The 22,943-nt window shown below is 45.2% G+C and overlaps 1 protein-coding gene across 1 annotated transcript in view; it reads right to left on the bottom strand.

The window, feature by feature from the left end:
* Positions 1–22,943, bottom strand: part of LOC110168199 (intermembrane lipid transfer protein VPS13C) — a 183,368-nt gene that overhangs the window by 59,968 nt on the left and 100,457 nt on the right. Inside the window, 11 exon segments of the mRNA XM_055154670.1 lie at positions 2,026–2,159; positions 3,538–3,642; positions 3,644–3,664; positions 8,441–8,596; positions 9,039–9,143; positions 11,405–11,794; positions 13,210–13,407; positions 15,876–15,975; positions 18,233–18,354; positions 19,346–19,506; positions 22,284–22,548. Of these exon segments, the coding sequence (XP_055010645.1) occupies positions 2,026–2,159; positions 3,538–3,642; positions 3,644–3,664; positions 8,441–8,596; positions 9,039–9,143; positions 11,405–11,794; positions 13,210–13,407; positions 15,876–15,975; positions 18,233–18,354; positions 19,346–19,506; positions 22,284–22,548 (1,757 nt within the window).

The raw sequence follows: 22,943 nt of genomic DNA on the forward strand, positions 1-22,943 counted from the left end.
ATTTATTAAGTATTTTAATATTTAAATTACGGGCAATATGTAATATACTAAAGAATTTTACCTTCGAGGGCACGTGCAATACATTGTTAGAAAAGCACTTATAGTAATTTTAGCTTCATATCTCTACACTGGCATCTTAACTAAACAAGGCAGCGTGCAATCCAACATCCTTTACTTGACCTGTGTCTGTTGTTCTTGTGACTGACCAGCTCTTTGTGTCTGTCTATTTTGTATTATTGTATTGTCTGTCGGGTGTATTGTTTTTAACTGTGATTTTGTTTTATGATTACATCAACCTGCCTAGGGACAGCAGCAGATGGAAATTAGCCTTGGGCTATAATCTGATAACATATTTACATTCATGTATATGTTCATTAATGTGTTTTGTCCCTATTTTTTAAATAAATAAATAAAATAAATAAAATTTTGAAAAAACAAATGAACAAATGATACACGGATTATTAAGATAAAATTACAACACTGATTTATCGCTAATCCTAAAATACAAAATACTGACAAACAGGGAGTGCGTAACGTCAACTTTAAGGACTAATCTAAAGGGTTTTTTTGGGTACTTTTGATTTGTACATTTACATTTATACACAGTAATTAAACCTTATTGACATCAGTCTCTTGCTCTTTTCTCTACTTATTTAGAACATATTATAATCATTCATATTTTTTGCTCTTTGTTATTATATTATATGGTGATCTGTGAGGTCCTGTGTCCAAATAAGTCTAAATTATGAAAAAACAACTAATATTATTTTAAGAGTCGACTATTCACAATTATTCCAGTTACTTGCTGCAGCCGAAATCATGCTTACTGAGAAAAGACTAGTGCTTAAAGGTTGTATAGAGATTTTCAAGGAACGAAAATCCAGCACTGTTTGTCCTTTTTCAAATGTTGCGCATGCGTGAAACCCCCCCTCCCCTACAGCTTCCTACGTAAAACGCCTTCTCCCGCCTCCTCTTTACGCCAGAAACAGGTTTGTTTACAGCCGGTGAGCTTGACTTGTAAACAACTACTACAGTGTTGGTTAGCAAGGCGGAGAAGTGAGGAGCGGGGGAGCGGGTGTGCGGACATTTCGTTCGCGGACGAGAATGAGGAGCAGGGAGAAGAGCGGAGCAGGAGAGGAGAGAGGAGAGAGGAGAGGGGAGCGGTGCGCGGAGATTCCGTGCCAGAATGAGGAGAAGGGGAAGAGCGGAACGGGCAGCGGGGACAGGAGTAGGAAAGGGGAGCAAGAAGGTTGCGCGGAGATTCAGTGCGAATGAACTAGCTACAACACGCAGCAGCAAGCGGACTCTTTCTTTGCCTCTTGAAATTACGTTTTCAGACATAGGATATCGCTTTCGTGTCCTGAAAAACGTTTGACTAGCTCTTGAAATAAAGTACGTTTTCATAATAAGCAGAAGTTTCCTGTCCAGTAATTTGTGGCCAGTGCGTCAGTCTTTAGACCTGCGTCTGCTTCAGTTGCGCCATCGCTGGAATGAATCTACAAGAATCACCTTAGTTTGGCTTCGCTGCTTTTCCCCTTGTCTTCTTCTTTCAGCAATCTCAAAAACGGACTTTCTTTGCGGCTAACTGCTCCTGGATTCTTGTCTGCCATTGCAACAAACTTTTGCCAACTGCGAGAAGATATGGTCAAAAAAAGCCGCTAAGAACTGTTGCGTTGGTGGAGAAACAGCGCTGTGCGTCTTGCGTCTGTGGACTGCTGACAGGCGTACGTAAACCACGTACCGGCGGCGCAGCAAGTCAGTTACACTAGAAACGTAGGGAGTTTGATTGATAGCCTGTCAGCTAACAGACGAGGCAGTGTCTTACTATTGCAAATGTTTAGCTACAGAGTTGATGATTTCTTTTTTTTTGGTCATCATAATTAAAACTGCACCCTATAATTATCAGAAACTTGAAACAAAAAACAAAAAAAAATCTATACAACCTTTAAGGTAAACTTTAAAGCCCCAAACAAACACGTCTCTGGTCTTTTTCTCGACCTACTTTGTCGAAAAACCTTTGCGTACCTCTGTCTGTAGCTGATGTGGGCTCTGGGCGTGTGGTTTATGACCAGAGCCGGAGCAGATCCTTCATAATAATCACTGAAGCTGATGACTGAGGAGTGGTCTGCGATGTTGATCTCCACTATGACCCCCCCACACTGAAAAACAAACGATCACAGATGTGTAAGAGACTTTTAAAACAGAACTATGACCCCCTCCACACTGAACAAACGACAAAAGACATGTAAGGAATCAGTGTATCATTTGTTCGTTCGTTTTCAATAGTAAAACCAAAAATAAGAAAACGAAAAAAAAAAAAAAAATTCTTCATTATTTGTCTCCAAAACCAAAATGGAAAAAAAAAACAAAAAAAAAAAACCCAAAAAACAGATAACGATTAGATTTTCATTTTAAATTAATAATGGAAAAAACGGATAACAACCGTTTACCGTTTTTCCGTGACTTAAACTGCGATGCTGGACTGAACCAGGACTGAACCAGGACTAAACCGGTCTCAGTCCCGGTCTCAGTCCCGGTCTCAGTCCCGGTCTGGTCCAGGTCACAATCCTGGTCTCAGTCCTGGTCTGGTCCCAGTCTCAGTCCTGGTTTGGTCCTGGTTTCGGTTCTGGTCCTGGTCCAGTCCTAGTCTCAGTCCTGGTTTGGTCCCAGTCTTGTTCCTGTCTCAGTCCTGGTCTCAGTCCTGGTCCGGTCCCGGTCTCAGTTCTGGTCTGGTCCTGGTCTCAGTCCCTAGTCTCAGACCTGGTTTGGTCCCGATCTTGTTCCTGGTCTCAGTCCTAGTCTCAGTCTGGTCTTGGTCTTGTCGTCCCGGTCGTGGTCTTGGTCCCGGTCTCAGTTCTGGTCTTGTTCCTGGTCTCAGTCCTAGTCTGTTCCCAGTCTCGGTCCTGGTTTGGTGCTGGTTTGGTCCTGGTTTGGTCCTGGTTTTCGGTCCTGGTCTCGGTCCTCGTCTTGGTCCTGGTCTCAGTCCTAGTCTCAGTCCTGGTTTGGTCCCAGTCTTGTTCCTGGTCTCAGTCCTGGTCTAAGTCGTGGTCCGGTCCCGGTCTCAGTTCTGGTCTTGGTCCTGGTCTCAGTCCTAGTCTGGTCCCGATCTTGTTCCTGGTCTCAGTCCTAGTCTCAGTCCTGGTCTGGTCCCAGTCTCGGTCCCAGTCTCGGTCCTGGTCTTGGTCGTGGTCCTGGTCTCAGTCCTGGTCTCGTTCATTGTTCATTTTTTCCATTCTTCATTTAAACAAAAAATCGAAAACTGAAAAAAATGAATCGTTACCTGTTTTTTCATTTTGGTTTTGGAGACAAATAATGAAGAAAATATATTATATATTTTTTTTTTTCGGTTTCTTTTTTTGGTTTTAGTTTGAAAAACGAGTGAGCGAATGATTGTAAGTGACTATTAATACAGAACTATAGCCCCACCACACTGAAGAGACGGGGAACAAGGAAACACAGAAATGTAATACAGCTCGATCAATGAAGCAGTGAGCGTCTGAAGTCATATTTATGGAGAGTTTGTGTAACTGTTCTCACCATGTCCAGTTTGAGCAGAGTGCCCCTGTCCTGTTTGTTGAAGAAAAACGGTCTGGAGGGAAAATCTGAGCCCACGACTCTCACACAGAGCTGTCCTGAACGGCTTCTCCGGCCACAGAGGCACACACTGAGGAAGAAAGATGAGAAATGCGTTAGTGCTGCTCGGTTTGAACCACCAACCTGTGTTAGTTACTTGATATTCAACTGTCCTACATTACACAAATTGACTCTTGTGAGCTTTAAGTCATGCTGTAATGCTGTTAAAGGTTGTATGGAAGATTTTTTTTTGTTTCAAATTGTCAATGATAGATTATAGATGCAGTAGCCTTGTAATTATGATGACCAAAAAAAAAGAGAATAAAAATTCATCAACTCTGGACGTGGTGGGGCTAAACATTTGCCAATAGATAACGACACTGCCTCGTTATCTGTGAGCTGACAGGCTGTCAATCAAACTCCCTACGTTTCTAGTGTAACTGACTTGCCTGCGCCGCCGGTACGTGGTTTACGTACGCCTGTCACGCAGTCCACAGACGCAAGACGCACAGACGCTGTTTACTCCACCAACGCAACAGTTCTTAGCGGCTTTTTTTGACCTATATCTTCCTCGCAGTTCGCACAAAGTTTGTTGCAATGGCGACAAGAATCCAGGAGCAGTTCGCCGCAAAAGAAAGTCCAGTTTTTGAGGTCGCTGAAAGAAGAAGACAAGGGGAAAAGCAGCGAAGCCAAACTAAGGTGATTCTTGAAGATTCATTCCAGCGATGGCGCGACTGAAGCAGACGAAGGGTCTAAAGACTGACGCACTGGTCCACAAATTACTCCTGGACAGGAAACTTCTGCTTATTATGAAAACGTACTTTATTTCCAAGAGTTAGACAAACGTTTTTCAGGACACGAAAGCGATATCCTATGTCTGAAAACGTAATTTTCAAGGCAAAGAAAGAGTCCGCTTGCTGCTGCGTGTTGTAGCTAGTTCATTCGCACTGAATCTCTGCGCAACCTTCTCTGCTCCCCTTTCCTGCTCCTGTTCCCCGCTGCCCGATCCGCTCTTCTCCCCGCTCCTCACTTCTCCGTCTTGCCTAACCAACACTGTAGTTAGTTGTTTACAAGTCATGTGCAGCTCACCGGCTGTAAACAAACCTGTTTCTGGCGTAAGGAGGAGGAGGGAGGAGGCGTTTCTACGTAGGAGCTGTAGGGGAGGGGGGGTGGTTTCACGCATGCGCAACATTTGAAAAAGGACAAACAGTCGCTGGATTTCTCCTTCCTTGGAAAATCCTCTATACAACCTTTAACTCCTCAAAAACGGACCTGGAGTTGTGTTTTGTTTCATTCGCACATGTTTGAGTAACACTTGATTATTAGTCTGTCTGCATCTCCAAAGCTCAAAATGCTCTGTTCCACCTTGTGATGTCATGAAGCGATGGTTTTCACAGCTACCTTTTGTCTTTAGTTCAGTAGAGATCGTCAGTTCCAGAGCTGAAATCATCCAAATGATTCTAGTGAAGGTGTGTGGACTTTAAAAACATAGTGGAGCACATCCTGTCTTACCACATGACACAAAGTGGAACAGAGTGTTTTCAGTTTGAGAGAAGAACTCAGCCTAAAGCTCCATTCAGACCAGAGCATCAAAAAATGTCCCGGACGCTTTTGCATTTGAGTTCAGATGCCCCTGACGACGTGGACCAACGGGAGAAACATACTTGACACGTTTCCAGGCGTCTGTTGCCCTGGAAACAAGTGCCCGGTCACAGTCTTCTCCTGGAACAATGGACCATGTTGAGAGAGAAACTTTAGTGTTTTTATTACATAAAACCATCAGTGGAGGAGATCAGCTCAGTGGTTGTGGCATATACATATTTATACTCCGCTAATGACGCTGGTGTAGTCCTGGTGTAGTCCTGGTGTAGTCCTGCTGTAGTCCTGGTGTAGTCCTGGTATAGTCCTGGTAGTCCTGGTGTAGTCCTGGTGTAGTCCTGGTATAGTCCTGGTGTAGTCCTGGTGTAGTCCTGGTGTAGTCCTGGTATAGTCCTGGTATAGTCCTGGTATAGTCCTGGTGTAGTCCTGGTATAGTCCTGGTGTAGTCCTGGTATAGTCCTGGTGTAGTCCTGGTGTAGTCCTGGTGTAGTCCTGGTATAGTCCTGGCTGTAGTCCTGGTGTAGTCCTGGTGTAGTCCTGGTGTAGTCCTGGTGTAGTCCTGCTGTAGTCCTGGTGTAGTCCTGGTGTAGTCCTGCTGTAGTCCTGGTGTAGTCCTGCTGTAGTCCTGGTATAGTCCTGGTATAGTCCTGCTGTAGTCCTGCTGTAGTCCTGGTGCAGTCCTGGTGTAGTCCTGCTGTAGTCCTGGTATAGTCCTGGTGTAGTCCTGCTGTAGTCTTGGTGTAGTCCTGGGTAGTCCTAGTCCTGGTGTAGTCCTGGTGTAGTCCTGCTGTAGTCCTGGTATAGTCTTGGTGTAGTCTTGGTGTAGTCCTGGTGTAGTCCTGCTGTAGTCCTGCTGTAGTCCTGCTGTAGTCCTGGTGTAGTCCTGGTGTAGTCCTGCTGTAGTCCTGCTGTAGTCCTGGTGTAGTCCTGCTGTAGTCCTGCTGTAGTCCTGGTGTAGTCCTGCTGTAGTCCTGGTATAGTCCTGGTATAGTCCCTGTAGTCCTGGCTGTAGTCCTGCTGTAGTCCTGGTGTAGTCCTGCTGTAGTCCTGGTGTAGTCCTGCTGTAGTCCTGCTGTAGTCCTGCTGTAGTCCTGCTGTAGTCCTGGTGTAGTCCTGCTGTAGTCCTGGTGTAGTCCTGTAGTCCTGTGTAGTCCTGGTGTAGTCCTGCTGTAGTCCTGCTGTAGTCCTGGTGTAGTCCTGGTGTAGTCCTGGTGTAGTCCTGGTGTAGTCCTGGTATAGTCCTGCTGTAGTCCTGGTATAGTCCTGGTGTAGTCCTGGTATAGTCCTGCTGTAGTCCTGCTGTAGTCCTGGTGTAGTCCTGCTGTAGTCCTGGTGTAGTCCTGCTGTAGTCCTGGTGTAGTCCTGGTATAGTCCTGCTGTAGTCCTGCTGTAGTCCTGCTGTAGTCCTGGTGTAGTCCTGGTGTAGTCCTGGTATAGTCCTGCTGTAGTCCTGGTATAGTCCTGGTGTAGTCCTGGTGTAGTCCTGGTATGTCCTGTATAGTCCTGCTGTAGTCCTGTGTAGTCCTGGCTGTAGTCCTGCTGTAGTCCTGGTAGTCCTGGTGTAGTCCTGGTGTAGTCCTGGTGTAGTCCTGGTATGTAGTCCTGGTGTAGTCCTGGTGTAGTCCTGGTGTAGTCCTGGTGTAGTCCTGTCCTGTAGTCCTGGTATAGTCCTGGTAGTCCTGCTGTAGTCCTGCTGTAGTCCTGGTGTGTAGTCCTGGTGTAGTCCTGTAGGCTGTAGTCCTGCTGTAGTCCTGGTGTAGTCCTGCTGTAGTCCTGGTATAGTCCTGGTGTAGTCCTGGTGTAGTCCTGCTGTAGTCCTGGTGTAGTCCTGCTGTAGTCCTTGCTGTAGTCCTGGTGTAGTCCTGCTGTAGTCCTGCTGTAGTCCTGGTGTAGTCCTGGTGTAGTCCTGCTGTAGTCCTGCTGTAGTCCTGCTGTAGTCCTGCTGTAGTCCTGCTGTAGTCCTGCTGTAGTCCTGCTGTAGTCCTGCTGTAGTCCTGCTGTAGTCCTGCTGTAGTCCTGGTGTAGTCCTGGGTAGTCCTTGGTGTAGTCCTGTACTGTAGTCCTGGTGTAGTCCTGGTGTAGTCCTAGTCCTGTGTATCCTGTGTCCTGCTGTAGTCCTGTAGTCCTGGTGTAGTCCTGCTGTAGTCCCTGTGTCCTGGTGTAGTCCTGGTGTAGTCCTGCTGTAGTCCTTGTAGTCCTGTGTAGTCCTGGTGTAGTCTGCTGTAGTCCTGGTGTAGTCTGCTGTAGTCCTGGTGTAGTCCTGCTGTAGTCCTGGTGTAGTCCTGGTGTAGTCTGGTGTAGTCTGGTGTAGTCCTGCCTGTAGTCCTGGTGTAGTCCTGGTGTAGTCCTGGTGTAGTCCTGGTGTAGTCTGGTGTAGTCCTGCTGTAGTCCTGGTGTAGTCCTGCTGTAGTCCTGTAGTCCTGGTGTAGTCCTGGTGTAGTCCTGCTGTAGTCCTGTACTGTAGTCTGCTGTGTAGTCCTGGTACTGTAGTCTGCTGTAGTCCTGGTGTAGTCCTGGTGTAGTCCTGGTGTAGTCCTGCTGTAGTCCTGGTGTAGTCCTGCTGTAGTCCTGCTGTAGTCCTGGTGTAGTCCTGTGTAGTCCTGCTGTAGTCTGCTGTGTCCTGCCTGTAGTCCTGGTGTAGTCCTGCTGTAGTCCTGGTGTAGTCCTGTAGTCCTGGTAGTCCTGGTGTAGTCTTGGTGTAGTCCTGTATAGTCCTGGTAGTCCTGCTGTAGTCCTGTGTAGTCCTGTGTAGTCTGTGTAGTCCTGGTGTAGTCTGGTGTAGTCCTGCTGTAGTCCTGGTGTAGTCCTGCTGTAGTCCTGCTGTAGTCCTGCTGTAGTCCTGGTGTAGTCCTGGTGTAGTCCTGCTGTAGTCCTGGCAGGTCAGTGGTTGTGGCTTGTATATGTTTATACTCTGCTAATGTTTGTGAGTCTCCGCTTCTCGGGTCTTTCTCTTTCTTCTCCTTCTTCCGGGCAATAACGTCGGTACATCACTGAATAGTCGTCCCTGATTGGTTGACGTGGAGCGTCCAACGTCAGAAGTTGAGCATTTTCAACATCTGTCGCCTGAAGACGTGCTGCAAAAACACAGGACGCCCTGAACGCACGTGCACGTAGACTTTGCATATAAACTGGACACCCTGACGCTCCGGTCTGAACGGACATTTAATATGCAGGGTTTGTGTATGACAAATGTGTGAATGAAAAAGCGATCAGAAAATACCGTAATATGAGCCCTCTAAATGCACATGTATCTGGTTGCCGTGGTTACCTCAGTGGAGGACATGTAGTGCCAGCGTACGGAGCTCTGGTTGATGAGCTCTCCCACCTCCAGCTCGTACGACGTCTTGTTGACCACGGTGAAGAACGGACTCATGCTCACGATCCTGGTCAGGTTAAAACTGCTCATCTGGATCCCAACGCCGACCTGAGAACGCACGGAAACATCTGGAATTATCCCAAACAGGCAAATAATACGGATAATAATCGGACCTCATCCGGATTTACACCCCCGCGCGCTCTGAGGTCCGAGGGCTTTTAACACCGCGTCACTTGTGTGGTCCTCTGTGTCTTTTATTTATTTCAATTTATTTAACTAATTTATTGCTATTTTATGATTTTAATGGTTTTGCTTTCATTTGATTTTCACTGGTTTGATCACATTTTAGCAATTTCTCCATGCAGCACTTTGGAAACTGTTTTGTTTGTAAAATGTGCTGTAGAAATAAAGTGGATTTGGATTTGGAAGTGAATTAACAATGCCTTCTGTAGCTTTTCTCGTGGGTTTGTTCATTCCTCAGTCATAATTTTATACATTTCTGTGGAGTAAAGAGTGGAGAGATGCATTTAGACATTTGCTGGAGACTTACCAGGAAGTCCATGTTGTTGGCCGGACAGCGCACACAGCCGTAGCTCCCCACTGTGTCCAGAGAAAAGGGCTCAGACCAGGAGCTCGTGGAGATACAGAGCTGCAGCTGGAACGGAAGAATAAATGTCTTTTACATCAAGTCTGACTTAAATGTTTAATACAGAGAAAAATGATGAAAAGCAACACACCCAAAGCCAAATCAAAGAGATGAAAAAGATCCAAGCAAATGATCTCAAATGCTCCAAAGGTTTAAAAAAATGAAGTTCCAGAATAAAATAGAGATTGAGGTAGAGCTGCGTAGAGTAAAGTGTTCACTGGGCGGCAGAAGCTCAGTTGGTAGAGCGGTTCAAATCCCGCTTTCGACATAAACATCATTGGTTGAGCGCCCCCAGTGTCTGTGTACACCGGTGTGTGAATGTGTGAGTTCTTCCTTAACGTAAAGCAGTTTGAGCCTTGAAAGTCTCACACGCCACATTCATACTAGACCAGGGGTGTTCACACTTATTCATCATGCGAGCTACTTATAAAATGACCAAGTCAAAATGATCTACCTCATACAAAGTCAAGCAAACTGCACTGAAACACTCTGTGCCCCTTTGTTGGACCCTCCCCCACAGTTTGAGAACCTCTTCTTTAAGAGAACTTCCTCTGGCACTTTACACAAAACTGTGAAAAAAGTGAAGGAAGATTTTTAAACCTGTTTTTTAAAGTTCCAAACTGGAGTTACATTCTTTTCTGGTTTTGCAGTGATATTTACCAGCCTCTGCACGTTTACCATTTGTCACTTTTGTTAGACAAACTTCAGCCAAATGTGGCAGTAGGTCTGTTCTGTAGATCCGCTCTATGCTGTAGACCTGCTTTGTGCCAACACTGGAACACAAATTTAGACTGGTTTTTGCTTCACGTTTGGTCTTGCTCTTCTAATCAGCCGCACTGTGGGAGGGGCTTGTGTTGGCTGTACGCAGGAAGGAGCGAGAGCGTGAAAAGGCGAGGGGCGGCGTGCTGACGTGGGCAGATGGACAGGTAGGATGTTTAGGAAGTTGAACCTGCCCTGTGATGCACGCTGGTACACGAGGGCACACGCTGTCGCAGACGAGCCGTGCATAGGGAGCGTGTGTGTTTGTGATGCGCCGTAGAGTCTCCGCGGGTTTCAAATGAGCGCACAGGCTGCACTGAGACGCCCCACACGCTCCTGCACCCGCTACAAGTTTATTACCAACAGCAGCGGCCGTAATGAAATATGATCACACTTGTTGAGTGTCAGACCTCGAGTGAGAGACAAGACCGAGTCCAAACGCGATCGAGTCCGAGAAGAGTACTAAGACACACCCACACCCACACGACCTTGGCGATCGACTGGTAGATCGGGATCGATGTGTTGGGCACCCCTGTACTTGACTCTATGGTGATTACTGTGTTATTAGGTTCTTTTTACAGACCAAGAGTTTTTTTCATACCTGACAGTTTCGATGGCTCACTAGTGGTCTTCTTCAGAGTCACGTGATGTTGCTGTGACGTGTCGTTCAGCTGATTTAAACAGGTTTTGGCGCTGTCTTCGTACCGGTGGAGGCAGGACGACAGCGCCATCTGCAGTCCCACTTCCTCAGGACAGTATCCCAGGTGTGTGAGAGTAAAAAAACCCTCGTCCCAGTTTATCGTCCCGTGGGCACATTTCCGTATTTCGATTGCTTCTTTAATCCAGCAGCGATGTTTGTTTTCCTCTGTCCCAATGATGTTTGCTCCGTCCCAGTCCAGAATGTGGTTCTCTCTTTTACAGTGGGTCAGAAACGGCCGATTTGAGTTGTTCCTGTTCTGCTTTGTGTTTTGTTGCTCGTGTTTCGCCTTCGCTGTTTCCTTCTTGCATTCTGTTCTATGTTCCTTTTGTTGTGTAGTGAACGCCCTCCCTGGAATACAACTCAACTCATACAACTCAAATCGGGCATTTCTGACCACTGTAAAAGAGAGAACCATATCATGGACAGGGACAGAGCAAACATCACTGGGACAGAGGAAAACAAACATCGCCGCTGGATTAAAGAGGCAATCGAAATACAGAAACATGCCCACGGGACGATGAACCGGGACGAGGGGCTTTTTTACTCTCACACACCTGTCCTGAGGAAGTGGGACTGCAGATGGCGCTGTCGTCCTGCCTCCACCGGTAGGAAGACAGAGACAAAACCTGTTTAAATCAGCTGAACGACACGTCACAGCAACATCACATGACTCTGAAGAAGCCCACTAGTGATCAGTCGAAACTATCAGGTATGAAAACAAACTCTTGGTCTGTAAAAAGAAACTAACATAAAATATTGGAAGACCAAATGAACCTCATCGGTCTATGGTGATGATTGTTATTCTTCTCACCTTGCTCTTACTAAACAGGTTCTTCTTCTTAAACGAGAAGAGTATGATGTCCCTGCAGTCTGCGGGGTGCTTCACGCTCACGTCCTCCGCTCTGTACTGTAAAACTCTGGAGGTTTTGTTGATGATCCAGTACGGGCTGAAGAGCGAGAGGAGCAGCCGGGCGGAGGAGCGGGACACGTGAACGCTGACGTCCACGCTCATGGAGGGGTCGGAGTCACACAAGAGGCTCACGGACACGAACTCCGGCAGGTCGGGCTGGATCCTCAGGTGCCCGTGCCAGTCTCTGCCCTGGTACCGCCTCAGCACCAGCGACATCATCTCCCCCGAGATACGAGCGTTCAGCAGGTCTGAGGTACTGCCCTCCGGGAGCTCGAAGGAGTCCGCACAGCTCTGGAGAGAAGAGACGGGGAGAAATACTTTATGTTAACATTCTAGAGTTTTTTTTTTTTTTTTGACTGACAAAATTTCTAAACTTTTCCATGACTTTTTCAGGGCCTAAAGTGAATTTTCCATGACTTTAAGGCACCTACATGTGTAGAATTGATCAGATTTTAGGGCTAAATATGAAACGTTAACTCTTTCCACTCACCTTATGAATCTGTGTGTCATTCGTTCATTTGTTTTTCAATATAAAACCAAAAATAAGAAAACGAAAAAACAACTATTTTCTTCATTATTAATTATTAGTTTTTTTCAAATGATCGATTTTGTGTTTTAATGAATAATGGAAAAAATCTGATAACGCCCGTTTCCTGTTTCCATGACTTTAACTGTGATGCGGGACTAAACCAGAACTAAAAAAGGACTGAACCAGGACTGAACCAGGACTAAACCTGTCTTAGTCCCGGTCTCAGTCCCGGTCTCAGTCCCGGTCTCAGTCCCGGTCTCAGTCCTTATCTTGTCCCGGGCTGGTCCCAGTCTCAGTCCTGGTCTCAGTTCTAGTCTCAGTCCTGATCTTGTCCCGGGCTGGTCCCAGTCTCAGTCCTGGTCTCAGTTCTAGTCTCAGTCCCGATCTTGTCCCGGGCTGGTCCCAGTCTCAGTCCTGGTCTCAGTTCTAGTCTCAGTCCTGATCTTGTCCCGGGCTGGTCCCGGTCTCAGTCTTGGTCTCAGTTCTAGTCTCAGTCCTGATCTTGTCCCGGGCTGGTCCCAGTCTCAGTCCTGGTCTCAAGTCCTGGTCCGGTCCCTGGATCAGTCCTGTCCTAATCATTAGTCCTGGTTCAGTCCTGGTTCAGTCCTGGTTCAGTCCTGGTTCAGTCCTGGTTCAGGTCAGTCCAGTCCAGTCCTGGAGTCCACAGTCCTGGTTTCAGTCCTGGTTCAGTCCTGGTTCAGTCCTGGTTCAGTCCTGGTTTAGTCCTGGTTTCAGTTTCAGTCAGTCCAGTCCTGGTTCAGTCCTGGTTCAGTCCTTTCAGTCCCAGTCCTGGTTCAGTCCTGGTTCAGTCCTGGTTCAGTCCTGGTTTAGTCCTGGTTCAGTCCTGGTTCAGTCCGACATCACAGTTTAAGTCACAGAAACAGAAAACTCGTAAACTTTTTAAACCTGGGGAGTGTGGATGAGTCTCTGATGTGTTTGGGCAGGGGGGGGGTTCTGCATGTATGGCTATGGAGAAATGTTCAGTATCACAATGCACCCAGCCAGAGTTTTGAGATAGTTTGAAAAGGAAAAAGGTGTGAGAGATTTGTTTAACAGCACAAGTCAGATCACCCGTTGTTCCAGTTCTTTATAGTCAGATTATGTTAGTCACAGTTTTTGAGAGAAACATCCTGCACATTCTGATCTCACATTTCCCCGCAGTTGCAGTTCTCCGTACCTCCAGCAGGTAGCGCACGGTGTAGGGCAGCAGGTTCCTGAGCGTGGCCACGGGGTGCAGGTGGATGACGTAGGCCGGGTCCCAGTCCTGCTCTCCGTGATTCGCGATGTGCCGGAGCTCGTCTGGAATCGCCAGCGTGTTGACCATCAGAGGAAGCATCCCGCTGTCCGAGGACGGGCACTGGAGCTGAGAGGAGACCTGGACGAGAGCGGCGCGGGTAATTACGCTTACATTAAAGGGATGGGGCGAGACACGGTTTCCACAAGACAAAAACCTGGTTTAGACCTGGTTTAGACCTGTTTTTAGACCTGGTTTAGACCTGGTTTAGACCTGTTTTTAGACCTGGTTTAGACCTGGTTTAGACCTGGTTTAGACCTGGTTTAGCCCTGGTTTAGACCTGGTTTAGACCTGGTATAGACCTGGTTTAGACCTGGTATAGACCTGTTTTTAGACCTGGCTTAGACCTTGTTTATACCTGTTTTTAGCCCTGGTTTAGCCCTGGTTTAGCCCTGGTTTAGCCCTGGTTTAGACCTGGTTTAGACCTGGTTTAGTCCTGGTTTAGCCCTGGTTTAGCCCTGGTTTAGACCTGGTTTTGACCTGGTTTAGACCTGGTTTAGACCTGTTTTTAGACCTGGTTTAGACCTGGTTTATACCTGTTTTTAGACCTGGTTTTGACCTGGTTTAGTCCTGGTTTAGACCTGGTTTAGACCTGTTTTTAGACTTGGTTTAGACCTGGTTTAGACCTGTTTTAGACCTGGTTTTGACCTGGTTTAGACCTGGTTTAGACCTGTTTTTAGACCTGGTTTAGACCTGGTTTATACCTGTTTTTAGACCTGGTTTTGACCTGGTTTAGTCCTGGTTTAGACCTGGTTTAGACCTGTTTTTAGACTTGGTTTAGACCTGGTTTAGACCTGTTTTAGACCTGGTTTTGACCTGGTTTTGACATTGTTTAGACATGTTTTTCGACCTAGTTTTGACCTTGTTTAGACCTGGTTTAGACCTGGTTTATACCTGTTTTTAGACTTGGTTTAGACCTGGTTTAGACCTGTTTTAGACCTGTTTTAGACCTGGTTTTGACCTAGTTTTGACCTGGTTTTGACATTGTTTAGACATGTTTTTTGACCTAGTTTTGACCTTGTTTAGACCTGGTTTAGACCTGGTTTATACCTGTTTTTAGACTTGGTTTAGACCTGGTTTAGACCTGGTTTATACCTGTTTTTAGACATGGTTTTGACCTGGTTTAGTCCTGGTTTAGTCCTGGTTTAGACCTGTTTTTAGACATGGTTTTGACCTGGTTTAGTCCTGGTTTAGTCCTGGTTTAGACCTGGTTTAGACCTGTTAATAATTATGCATGATATACTTACATGAATAATTTGTCCGTCTAAACCAGGTCTAAACGAGACTGGGTCCAAAAGGAGGAAACACGAGATTTCTAGTAGGTAAACAGTCCAATTTAGTTCCCAAAGCTGGATTCAGAAATTGTACTTACTTCACTGAATGTTTTTGTTGTCATTTTGTTGTCAAAATATTGGAAAAAAAAAAATTCTAGAGCCCTACACCCGCGGGACCCAACGCAAAACAGGGACACATTTTGAAAACTCATTGCAGGCACAGGCGGGTGGGATGATAAACCGCAGTCCCGCAAACTAAATATGAGTGTAAAGAAAAATATACAAATGATTCATGTAAGTATATCATGCATAATTATTAACAGGTCTAAACCAGGTCTAAATCAGGTCTAAATCAGGTCTAAACCAGGTCTAAATCAGGTCTAAATCAGGTCTAAACCAGGTCTAAACCAGGTCTAAAAACAGGTCTAAACCAAGTCTAAACCAGGACTAAACCAGGTCAAAACCATGTCTAAAAACAGGTATAAACCAGGTCTAAACCAGGTCTAAACCAGGTCAAAACTAGGTCAAAACCAGGTCTAAACAAGGTCAAAACCAGGTCAAAACCAGGTCTAAAAACAGGTCTAAACCAGGTCTAAACCAAGTCTAAAAACAGGTCTAAACCAGGTCTAAAACCAGGTCTAAAAACAGGTCTAAACCAGGTCTAAACCAAGTCTAAACCAGGTCAAAACCAGGTCTAAAAACAGGTATAAACCAGGTCTAAACCAGGTCTAAAAACAGGTCTAAAAACAGGTCTAAACCAGGTCTAAAAACAGGTCTAAACCAGGTCTAAATCAGGCCAAAACCAGGTCTAAAACCAAGTCTAAACCAGGGCTAAACCAGGTCTAAACCAGGTCTAAACCAGGTCTAAAACCAGGTCTAAAACCAGGTCTAAACCAGGTCAAAACCAGGTCTAAAACCAGGTCTAAACCAGGTCTAAACCAGGTCTAAAAACATGTCTAAAAACATGTATAAACAAGGTCTAAACCAGGTCTAAAAACAGATCTAAAATCAGGACTAAAACAGGAAATATCCACAAAATATTGACTGATATAAACGGGTCCGTGGTGCAAAAAAGGTTGGCGACCCCTGTTTTAGACAATTACTTTCGGCTTCTCCATGTTTGATAGAGTTTAAGAAAACAAACGTTCCCATCTTGAGGGATTTGAGGGGGGGGGCGGGACAAAATATTGCAGATGCAGGCGGGAGCAAGACTGAAAATTCTGTCCCGCGCAGACCTCTACATTTTCCCCCCCGTATCGCCCCCTGTGGCCGTACCTCTGAACTGCGGTGGACCTGCTCCTTCCAGGACACACAGCTGAGCGAGGGGCCGTACTGAGGCTCCAGGGGTCCGGCCGGCCGCACGAACAGCTGAGACCTGGAGAAAGAGAAGGATTAGGGTCGCGTCTCAATTCTCTTTCCTCGCTTCCTTCAGTCAAATGTGTCGTATTAAGCGGTGTCCCAAAAAAAAACACGAAAGGAAGGACACAACCTGAGGGAGGCTTTATATCCTCTGTCCTCCGTGTGTCTCCTCTGTGGGCGGGTTTTCTTCACCCATTTGCAGCAGAATCGAGGAGAAGGAAGCGAGTAAAGAGAAATGAGACGTGGTCAAGCTCATTTGTTCCCAGTTTAATCCTGTTTAGTCTTGGTGTTGTACTTACATGACCCTGATTTGGTCTTTTTACTCATTTATTTCAGTCACAAAATGAGAAGTCATGAATCTGATGAACTTTTTACCCTTTGCTCAATGAAGAACTGTTTTTATTCTGGCTCAGTACTGCTTACACTTTAGTTTAGTACAGACAGTGTTGGGCAGTAACAGATTACATGTACCGGAGTTATGTAATCAGAGTAAATTATGAGTAACTGTATTCAGTTACAGTTACTGTTTAAGCAAGTGGTAATTGGATTACAGTTACTTCGTTGAAATAAATGGATTACATGGTGATATTTTCCTGTTTTCACATTTTGGGCTAAATCAGGACTAAACCAGGACTAAACCAGGTCTAAAACCAGGACTAAAACCAGATCTAAAATAGTCTAAACCAGATGTAAAACCAGGACTAAACCAGGTCTAAAACCAGGACTAAACCAGGTCTAAAACCAGGACTAAACCAGGTCTAAAACCAGGACTAAACTAGGACTAAAACCAGGACTAAACTAGGACTAAAACCAGATCTAAACCAGGTCTAAACCAGGTGTAAACCAGATCTAAACCAGGACTAAAACCAGATCTAAACCAGGTCTAAAACCAGGACTAAACCTGGTCTACAACCAGGACTAAACTAGGACTAAAACCAGATCTAAACCTGGTCTCAAACCAGGACTAAACCAGGTCTAAAACCAGGACTAAACCAGGTCTAAAACCAGGACTAAACCAGGTCTAAAACCAGGACTAAACCAGGTCTAAAACCAGGACTAAACCAGGTCTAAAACCAGGACTAAAATCAGGTCTAAAACCAGGACTAAACCAGGTCTAAAACCAGGACTAAATCAGGTCTAAAACCAGGACTAAACCAGGTCTAAAACCAGGACTAAACCAGGTCTAAAACCAGGACTAAACCAGGTCTAAAACCAGGACTAGACTAGGACTAAAACCAGGACTAAACTAGGACTAAAACCAGGACTAAATCAGGTCTAAAACCAGGACTAAAACCAGATCTAAAATAGTCTAAACCAGATGTAAAACCAGGACTAAACCAGGTCTAAAACCAGGACTAAACCAGGTCTAAAACCAGGACTAAACCAGGTCTAAAACCAGGACTAAACTAGGACTAAAACCAGGACTAAACTAGGACTAAAACCAGATCTAAACCAGGTCTAAACCAGGTGTAAACCAGGTCTAAACCAGGACTAAAACCAGATCTAAACCAGGTCTAAAACCAGGACTAAACCTGGTCTACAACCAGGACTAAACTAGGACTAAAACCAGATCTAAACCTGGTCTAAAACCAGGACTAACCCAGGCCTAAAACCAGGACTAAACCAGGTCTAAAACCAGGACTAAACCAGGTCTAAAACCAGGACTAAACCAGGTCTAAAACCAGGACTAAATCAGGTCTAAAACCAGGACTAAACCAGGTCTAAAACCAGGACTAAACCAGGTCTAAAACAAGGACTAAAACCAGATCTAAACCAGGTCTAAACCAGGTCTAAAACCAGGACTAAACTAAGACTAAACCGGGTCTAAACAATGACACTTAACAGTAGGTGGACATAATTTAAGGCAGCAGTGATCTCATAATAAATCATTAAATCATAAATAAATCATTTCTCGGTCAATAATATTTTTTATCTGGTTAAGGAAAGACTGGGCTTTTTATATTTTCTTTTAGCAGATAAAACAGCAAACAACTGTATGGAGACTTGGGCTCAACAGACAATTTGAAGAAAACAAACAAGAATTTTCAGGATGTGGTCGGTACATTCATGTAGTTTTAAAAAGCACGACAATATCAAGAAATCCAAAGTGTTCAGATTACGTTACTCACTTTAAGTAATTTAATGGATTATGTTACAAACTACATTTTGGGGTATGTAATCTGTAATCTGTAGGGGAATACATTTTAAAAGTCACCTTCCCAACACTGAGTACAGATATAAATGTACTAGTTCTGAGGCTGTGTTTCTTTCACCTGTACGCCTCTAGGGGGATGTGGAACTCCTTCTCCGGTTCGGCCTGTCCCAGCGGCTGCAGGTCTCTGGACGAGGGGCAGTACTTGAGGATGGTGAACGGGACCGAGAAATGGTTTCTGATCTGAAAAAGAAAAACAAAAGACAGAAAACGGAAAACAGAAAGAGATTCAAATCGCTGTACGTGATTTTTACTGTTCATTTTAAAACAGTTTGCAGTGGTCCAAACTTTCTAATTCCGCTTCTAGGTGTTTAAAATGTGTACAGCCACCTTAAAGGTTGTACGGAGGATTTTTTTTTTGTTTCAAATTGTCAGTGAAAGTTTAAAATACCATTACAGAGACGCAGCAGCCTCGGATTTATGACGACCAAAAAAAAAAAAGAATGAAAATCTATCAACTGTGGACGTGTTGAGGCCAGATAAACATCAGCCAATAGAAAACAAGGCTGCCTCATTTTCTATTGGCTGTTGGGTTGTCAATCAAACTCCCCATGTTTCTAGTGTAACTGACTCGTCGGCGCGTGGGGTTTACGTGGTTTATGCAGCGGTTTTTAGAGGCTTTTTTAAACCGTAGCTTCCTCGCAGTTCGCACAAAGTTTGCTGAAAATCCACGACCAGTTCGCCTCAAAAGAAAGCCCGTTTTCGAGGTCGCTGAAAGAAGCAGAGAAGGGGAAAAGGAGCAAAGACAAACTGAGGTGAATCTTGGAGATTCCTTCCAGCGATTGTGCAAACGAAGCAGAGAAAGGGTCTAAAAACTGACGCGTCGGTCGCTAAATTATTTCACTTCAACAGTGATTCTGAACACGCACGGCTGTAAACAAGTGTGATTTCTAGAGTAAAGGAGAGGAGCAGGAGGAGATGTTTCTACTGAGGGAGGTGGTTTCACGCATGCACAACATTTGAAAAAGAACTGTCGCTGTATTTCTTTTCCCTTAAAAAATCCTCTATACAACCTTTAATTAACTTTTTTAAATGAAAAATCTGGATAATTAGGTATAATAATTAAATCTGTTGAATTCAAATGGCACCGGTAACAAAAAAAGTGTGTGAAAAGTATGAATAGGACATTATGTTAGAATGATACTATACATTTCTAGTACTGCAGCCTCCTCACCTGTAGGGGCGCTCTCACGGTGATGACCTTGTTTCCCTCCGCGGCGTCGATCTGCACAAGCACAGACAGAGCCTCCTGCAGCATCGGACCACGAATGTTGTAGAGACGCCTCCCGGGTTTGTCCACGGGGAGGTTTGAGATTTCACTGTAACCGGAGGGAACTGCAAGGAGAAAAACAAAACAACAAAAAAACATTATTTAGTCTCATCTGACCTTCTCCTCTGACCCTCTGCTCTGCTTCCTCTTCAACATTTGCGTTCACACAGACTGACTTCGTATCTTTGTAATTGTTACTGTTGATTAAAGTTATGCAGCACAACTAACGAACAACTAAAACATGAGCTAGAAGTTACTACAAAGTTGAGCTGAATTGTAGTTTGGAAACTTCTCTGTAATAAAGGAGGTAAAGAGACTTAAAAAATTCTTCCTAGATTACCACCCAATGATGTCACAAGAGTTAAAGTTTTGGACATAGGACCTCATTTCCTTGTGAGCCAGAGTGTTAGAGACGTGTAGAGATACTTTTTTAAATACCATATTTTCCGGGCTATTAGATGCGCTCTTAAAGGTTGTATGGAGGATTTTTTTTGTTTCAAATTGTCAATGATAGATTATAGAGATGCAGTAGCCTTGTAATTATGATGACCAAAAAAAAGAGAATAAAAATTCATCAACTCTGGACGTGGTGGGGCTAAACATTTGCCAATAGATAACGACACTGCCTCGTTATCTGTGAGCTGACAGGCTGTCAATCAAACTCCCTACGTTTCTAGTGTAACTGACTTGCCTGCGCCGCCGGTACGTGGTTTACGTACGACTGTCACGCAGTCCACAAACGCAAGACGCACAGACGCTGTTTACTCCACCAACGCAACAGTTCTTAGCGGCTTTTTTTACCTATATCTTCCTCGCAGTTCGCACAAAGTTTGTTGCAATGGCGACAAGAATCCAGGAGCAGTTCGCCGCAAAAGAAAGTCCGTTTTTGAGGTCGCTGAAAGAAGAAGACAAGGGGAAAAGCAGCAAAGCCAAACTAAGGTGATTCTTGGAGATTCATTCCAGCGATGGCGCGACTGAAGCAGACGAAGGGTCTAAAGACTGACGCACTGGTCCACAAATTACTCCTGGACAGGAAACTTCTGCTTATTATGAAAACGTACTTTATTTCCAAGAGCTAGACAAACGTTTTTCAGGACACGAATGCGATATCCTATGTCTGAAAACGTAATTTTCAAGGCAAAGAAAGAGTCCGCTTGCTGCTGCGTGTTGTAGCTAGTTCATTCGCACTGAATCTCCGTGCACCCTTCTCTGCACCTTTTCCCGCTCCGCTCTTCTCCTCCTTGCCTAACCAACACTGTAGTTAGTTGTTTACAAGTCATGTGCAGCACCGGCTGTAAACAAACCTGTTTCTGGCGTAAAGAGGAGGAGGGAGGAGGTGTTTGTACGTAGGAGCTGTAGGGGAGGGGGGGTGGTTTCACGCATGCGCAACATTTGAAAAAGGACAAACAGTCGCTGGATTTCTCGTTCCTTGGAAAATCCTCTATACAACCTTTAAGCCTCCAACCCCGTCAAAAAACGACTGCGCGCCCCACAATCCAGCCCTATACACGAATCCCCTCGGGTGTCCCAGCACGACTTCAGTAAACTACAAAGCCGCACCACCCGCAGAACACGCAAACACACACGGAGCAGACAGCGACCGCACAGCGAAACACACCCACAGACACACTCATCACTCCACGCCGACGAGGAACGGAACGGAGGAACGAACCGAAAAAGCGAGCGCGACGTGCTGCTTCTAGACACAACTGAACAACTGAGTCACTGCGAACACGCCGACAATCCGTTGGTCCCAGACAGCACCCTCCCTACACGCCACAACTGAACAAAGCCCAGAGTCACCGTGAACGAACAAACAAACAAAACCACTCACCCATCCAACTCTTGTGTTTCCTTTAAAGTCCAGCGCGGTTTATTTGTGAAAAAAGTTTAAAAATACACCGTTCTATGACCTGACCATGCGTCTTATAATCCAGAACGCCTAATAGGCCGGAAAATACGGTATTCCATCCAGTCCTTGTATTTGCAGAGGTCACTGGTGTTAGACTAGTGCACGTCAATGGTCATATTTATCCTGCCACTAAAAACAGACTTACCCGCTCCACAAAACACCTGAAGAAAATCTATTATTACACCAGACCGTCCGTGTGAATGTCTGTGTTGATAGAATTATTTTAGAAATAAAACCAACGTTGCATTTGAAGGATTTATGTCTGAGCAGCAGCAGTGAGTTGTACTTCTTGATAGAAAACTCGGCAGCGGCGGACTGATATATGAGAAAATAGTCCCTCAACATGCGACGATTCACGTGACGCAAGGTTGGTTTTATTTCAAACATTATTCTATCAACACAGACATTTACACAGACAGTCTGGTGTAATAATAGATTTTCTTTGGGTGTTTTGTGGAGTGGGTAAGACTGTTTTTAGTGGCAGGAGAACTATGACCATTGACGTGCACTAGTCTAACACCAGCGACCTCTGCAAACACAAGGACTGGAGGGAATATTTTAAAAAGTGTCTCCACACGTCTCCAACACTCACGAGGCAAATGAGGTCCTATGTCCAAAATTCTGAACTGTACCTTTAACCCTTTTGAGCGTTAAGACCTGGAGTTGTGTTTTGTTTCATTCACACATGTTTGAGTAAAACTTTATCACTTGTCTGCATCTGCATCTCTAAAGCTCAAAATGCTGCCTTTTATCTTTAGTCCAGTAGAGATTTGAGATTCCAGGGCTGAAAACGCAACTCCAGGTCTGTTTGTGACGAGGAAACAACATTAGAACATAGATCAAACAATGTAATATGTTCCCTTTAATGTTGTTTGCCTTTCTGTGTTAACACAACATTACAGAACCTTCTAGACTTGAACGGATACAGACCGATGCTGAGGTTGAACAGGCAGCTCTCTTGTCTCTGCAGCGCTGACAGTTTTCCTCTGGCCAGCGGCTCAAACGTGGAGTAGTCCAGGTCCATGCTCTGATCCACGGGCAGCTCGTGGAGTTTGCCCTGCTGCGCCGCCTCCACCGACCTCAGGTTGGCGCTGTGCTGCACGATCAGAGGGATGCCCAGGTGGTTCCTGATGGTGAACGGGGGCTTTTCTTTGAGAGTGTAGTCGTACGTGGACGCTGCGCCCTCGGAAAATTCCTGGGAAAAAAACAGTATTCCTTTTATCGCAATTTAAATTCAGTAATGAAATCTGTACCAGTTTTACCCATTTTTACAGATTAGTCTGGAAGTCTCATCTAACAGCAGAAGGTTTTGAGTTTGGGTGAACCGGGGAGGGCGCACAGAGGCAGCAATGTGTGCGATGTGAGGAGGAGCGGTGCGCAGTCCGCATGGCATGGTTTAGACCTGGTTAAATCCTCTTTTAGTCCTGGTTGAGTCCTGGTTTATAAATGGTTTAGTCCTAGTTTTAGTTCTGGTTTTAGTTCTGAAGTTTAGTCCTGCTTTAGTCTTGGTTTTAGACCTAGTTTAGTCCTGGTTTAAACATAGTTTAGTCCTAGTTTTAGTTCTAGTTTAGAGTCGCAGCCCACGGAGGG

Source organism: Boleophthalmus pectinirostris, unplaced genomic scaffold (assembly GCF_026225935.1).
Source record: "Boleophthalmus pectinirostris isolate CB_2022bp ecotype Guang Dong unplaced genomic scaffold, ASM2622593v1 HiC_scaffold_19, whole genome shotgun sequence".
Classification (NCBI taxonomy): domain Eukaryota; kingdom Metazoa; phylum Chordata; class Actinopteri; order Gobiiformes; family Gobiidae; genus Boleophthalmus; species Boleophthalmus pectinirostris.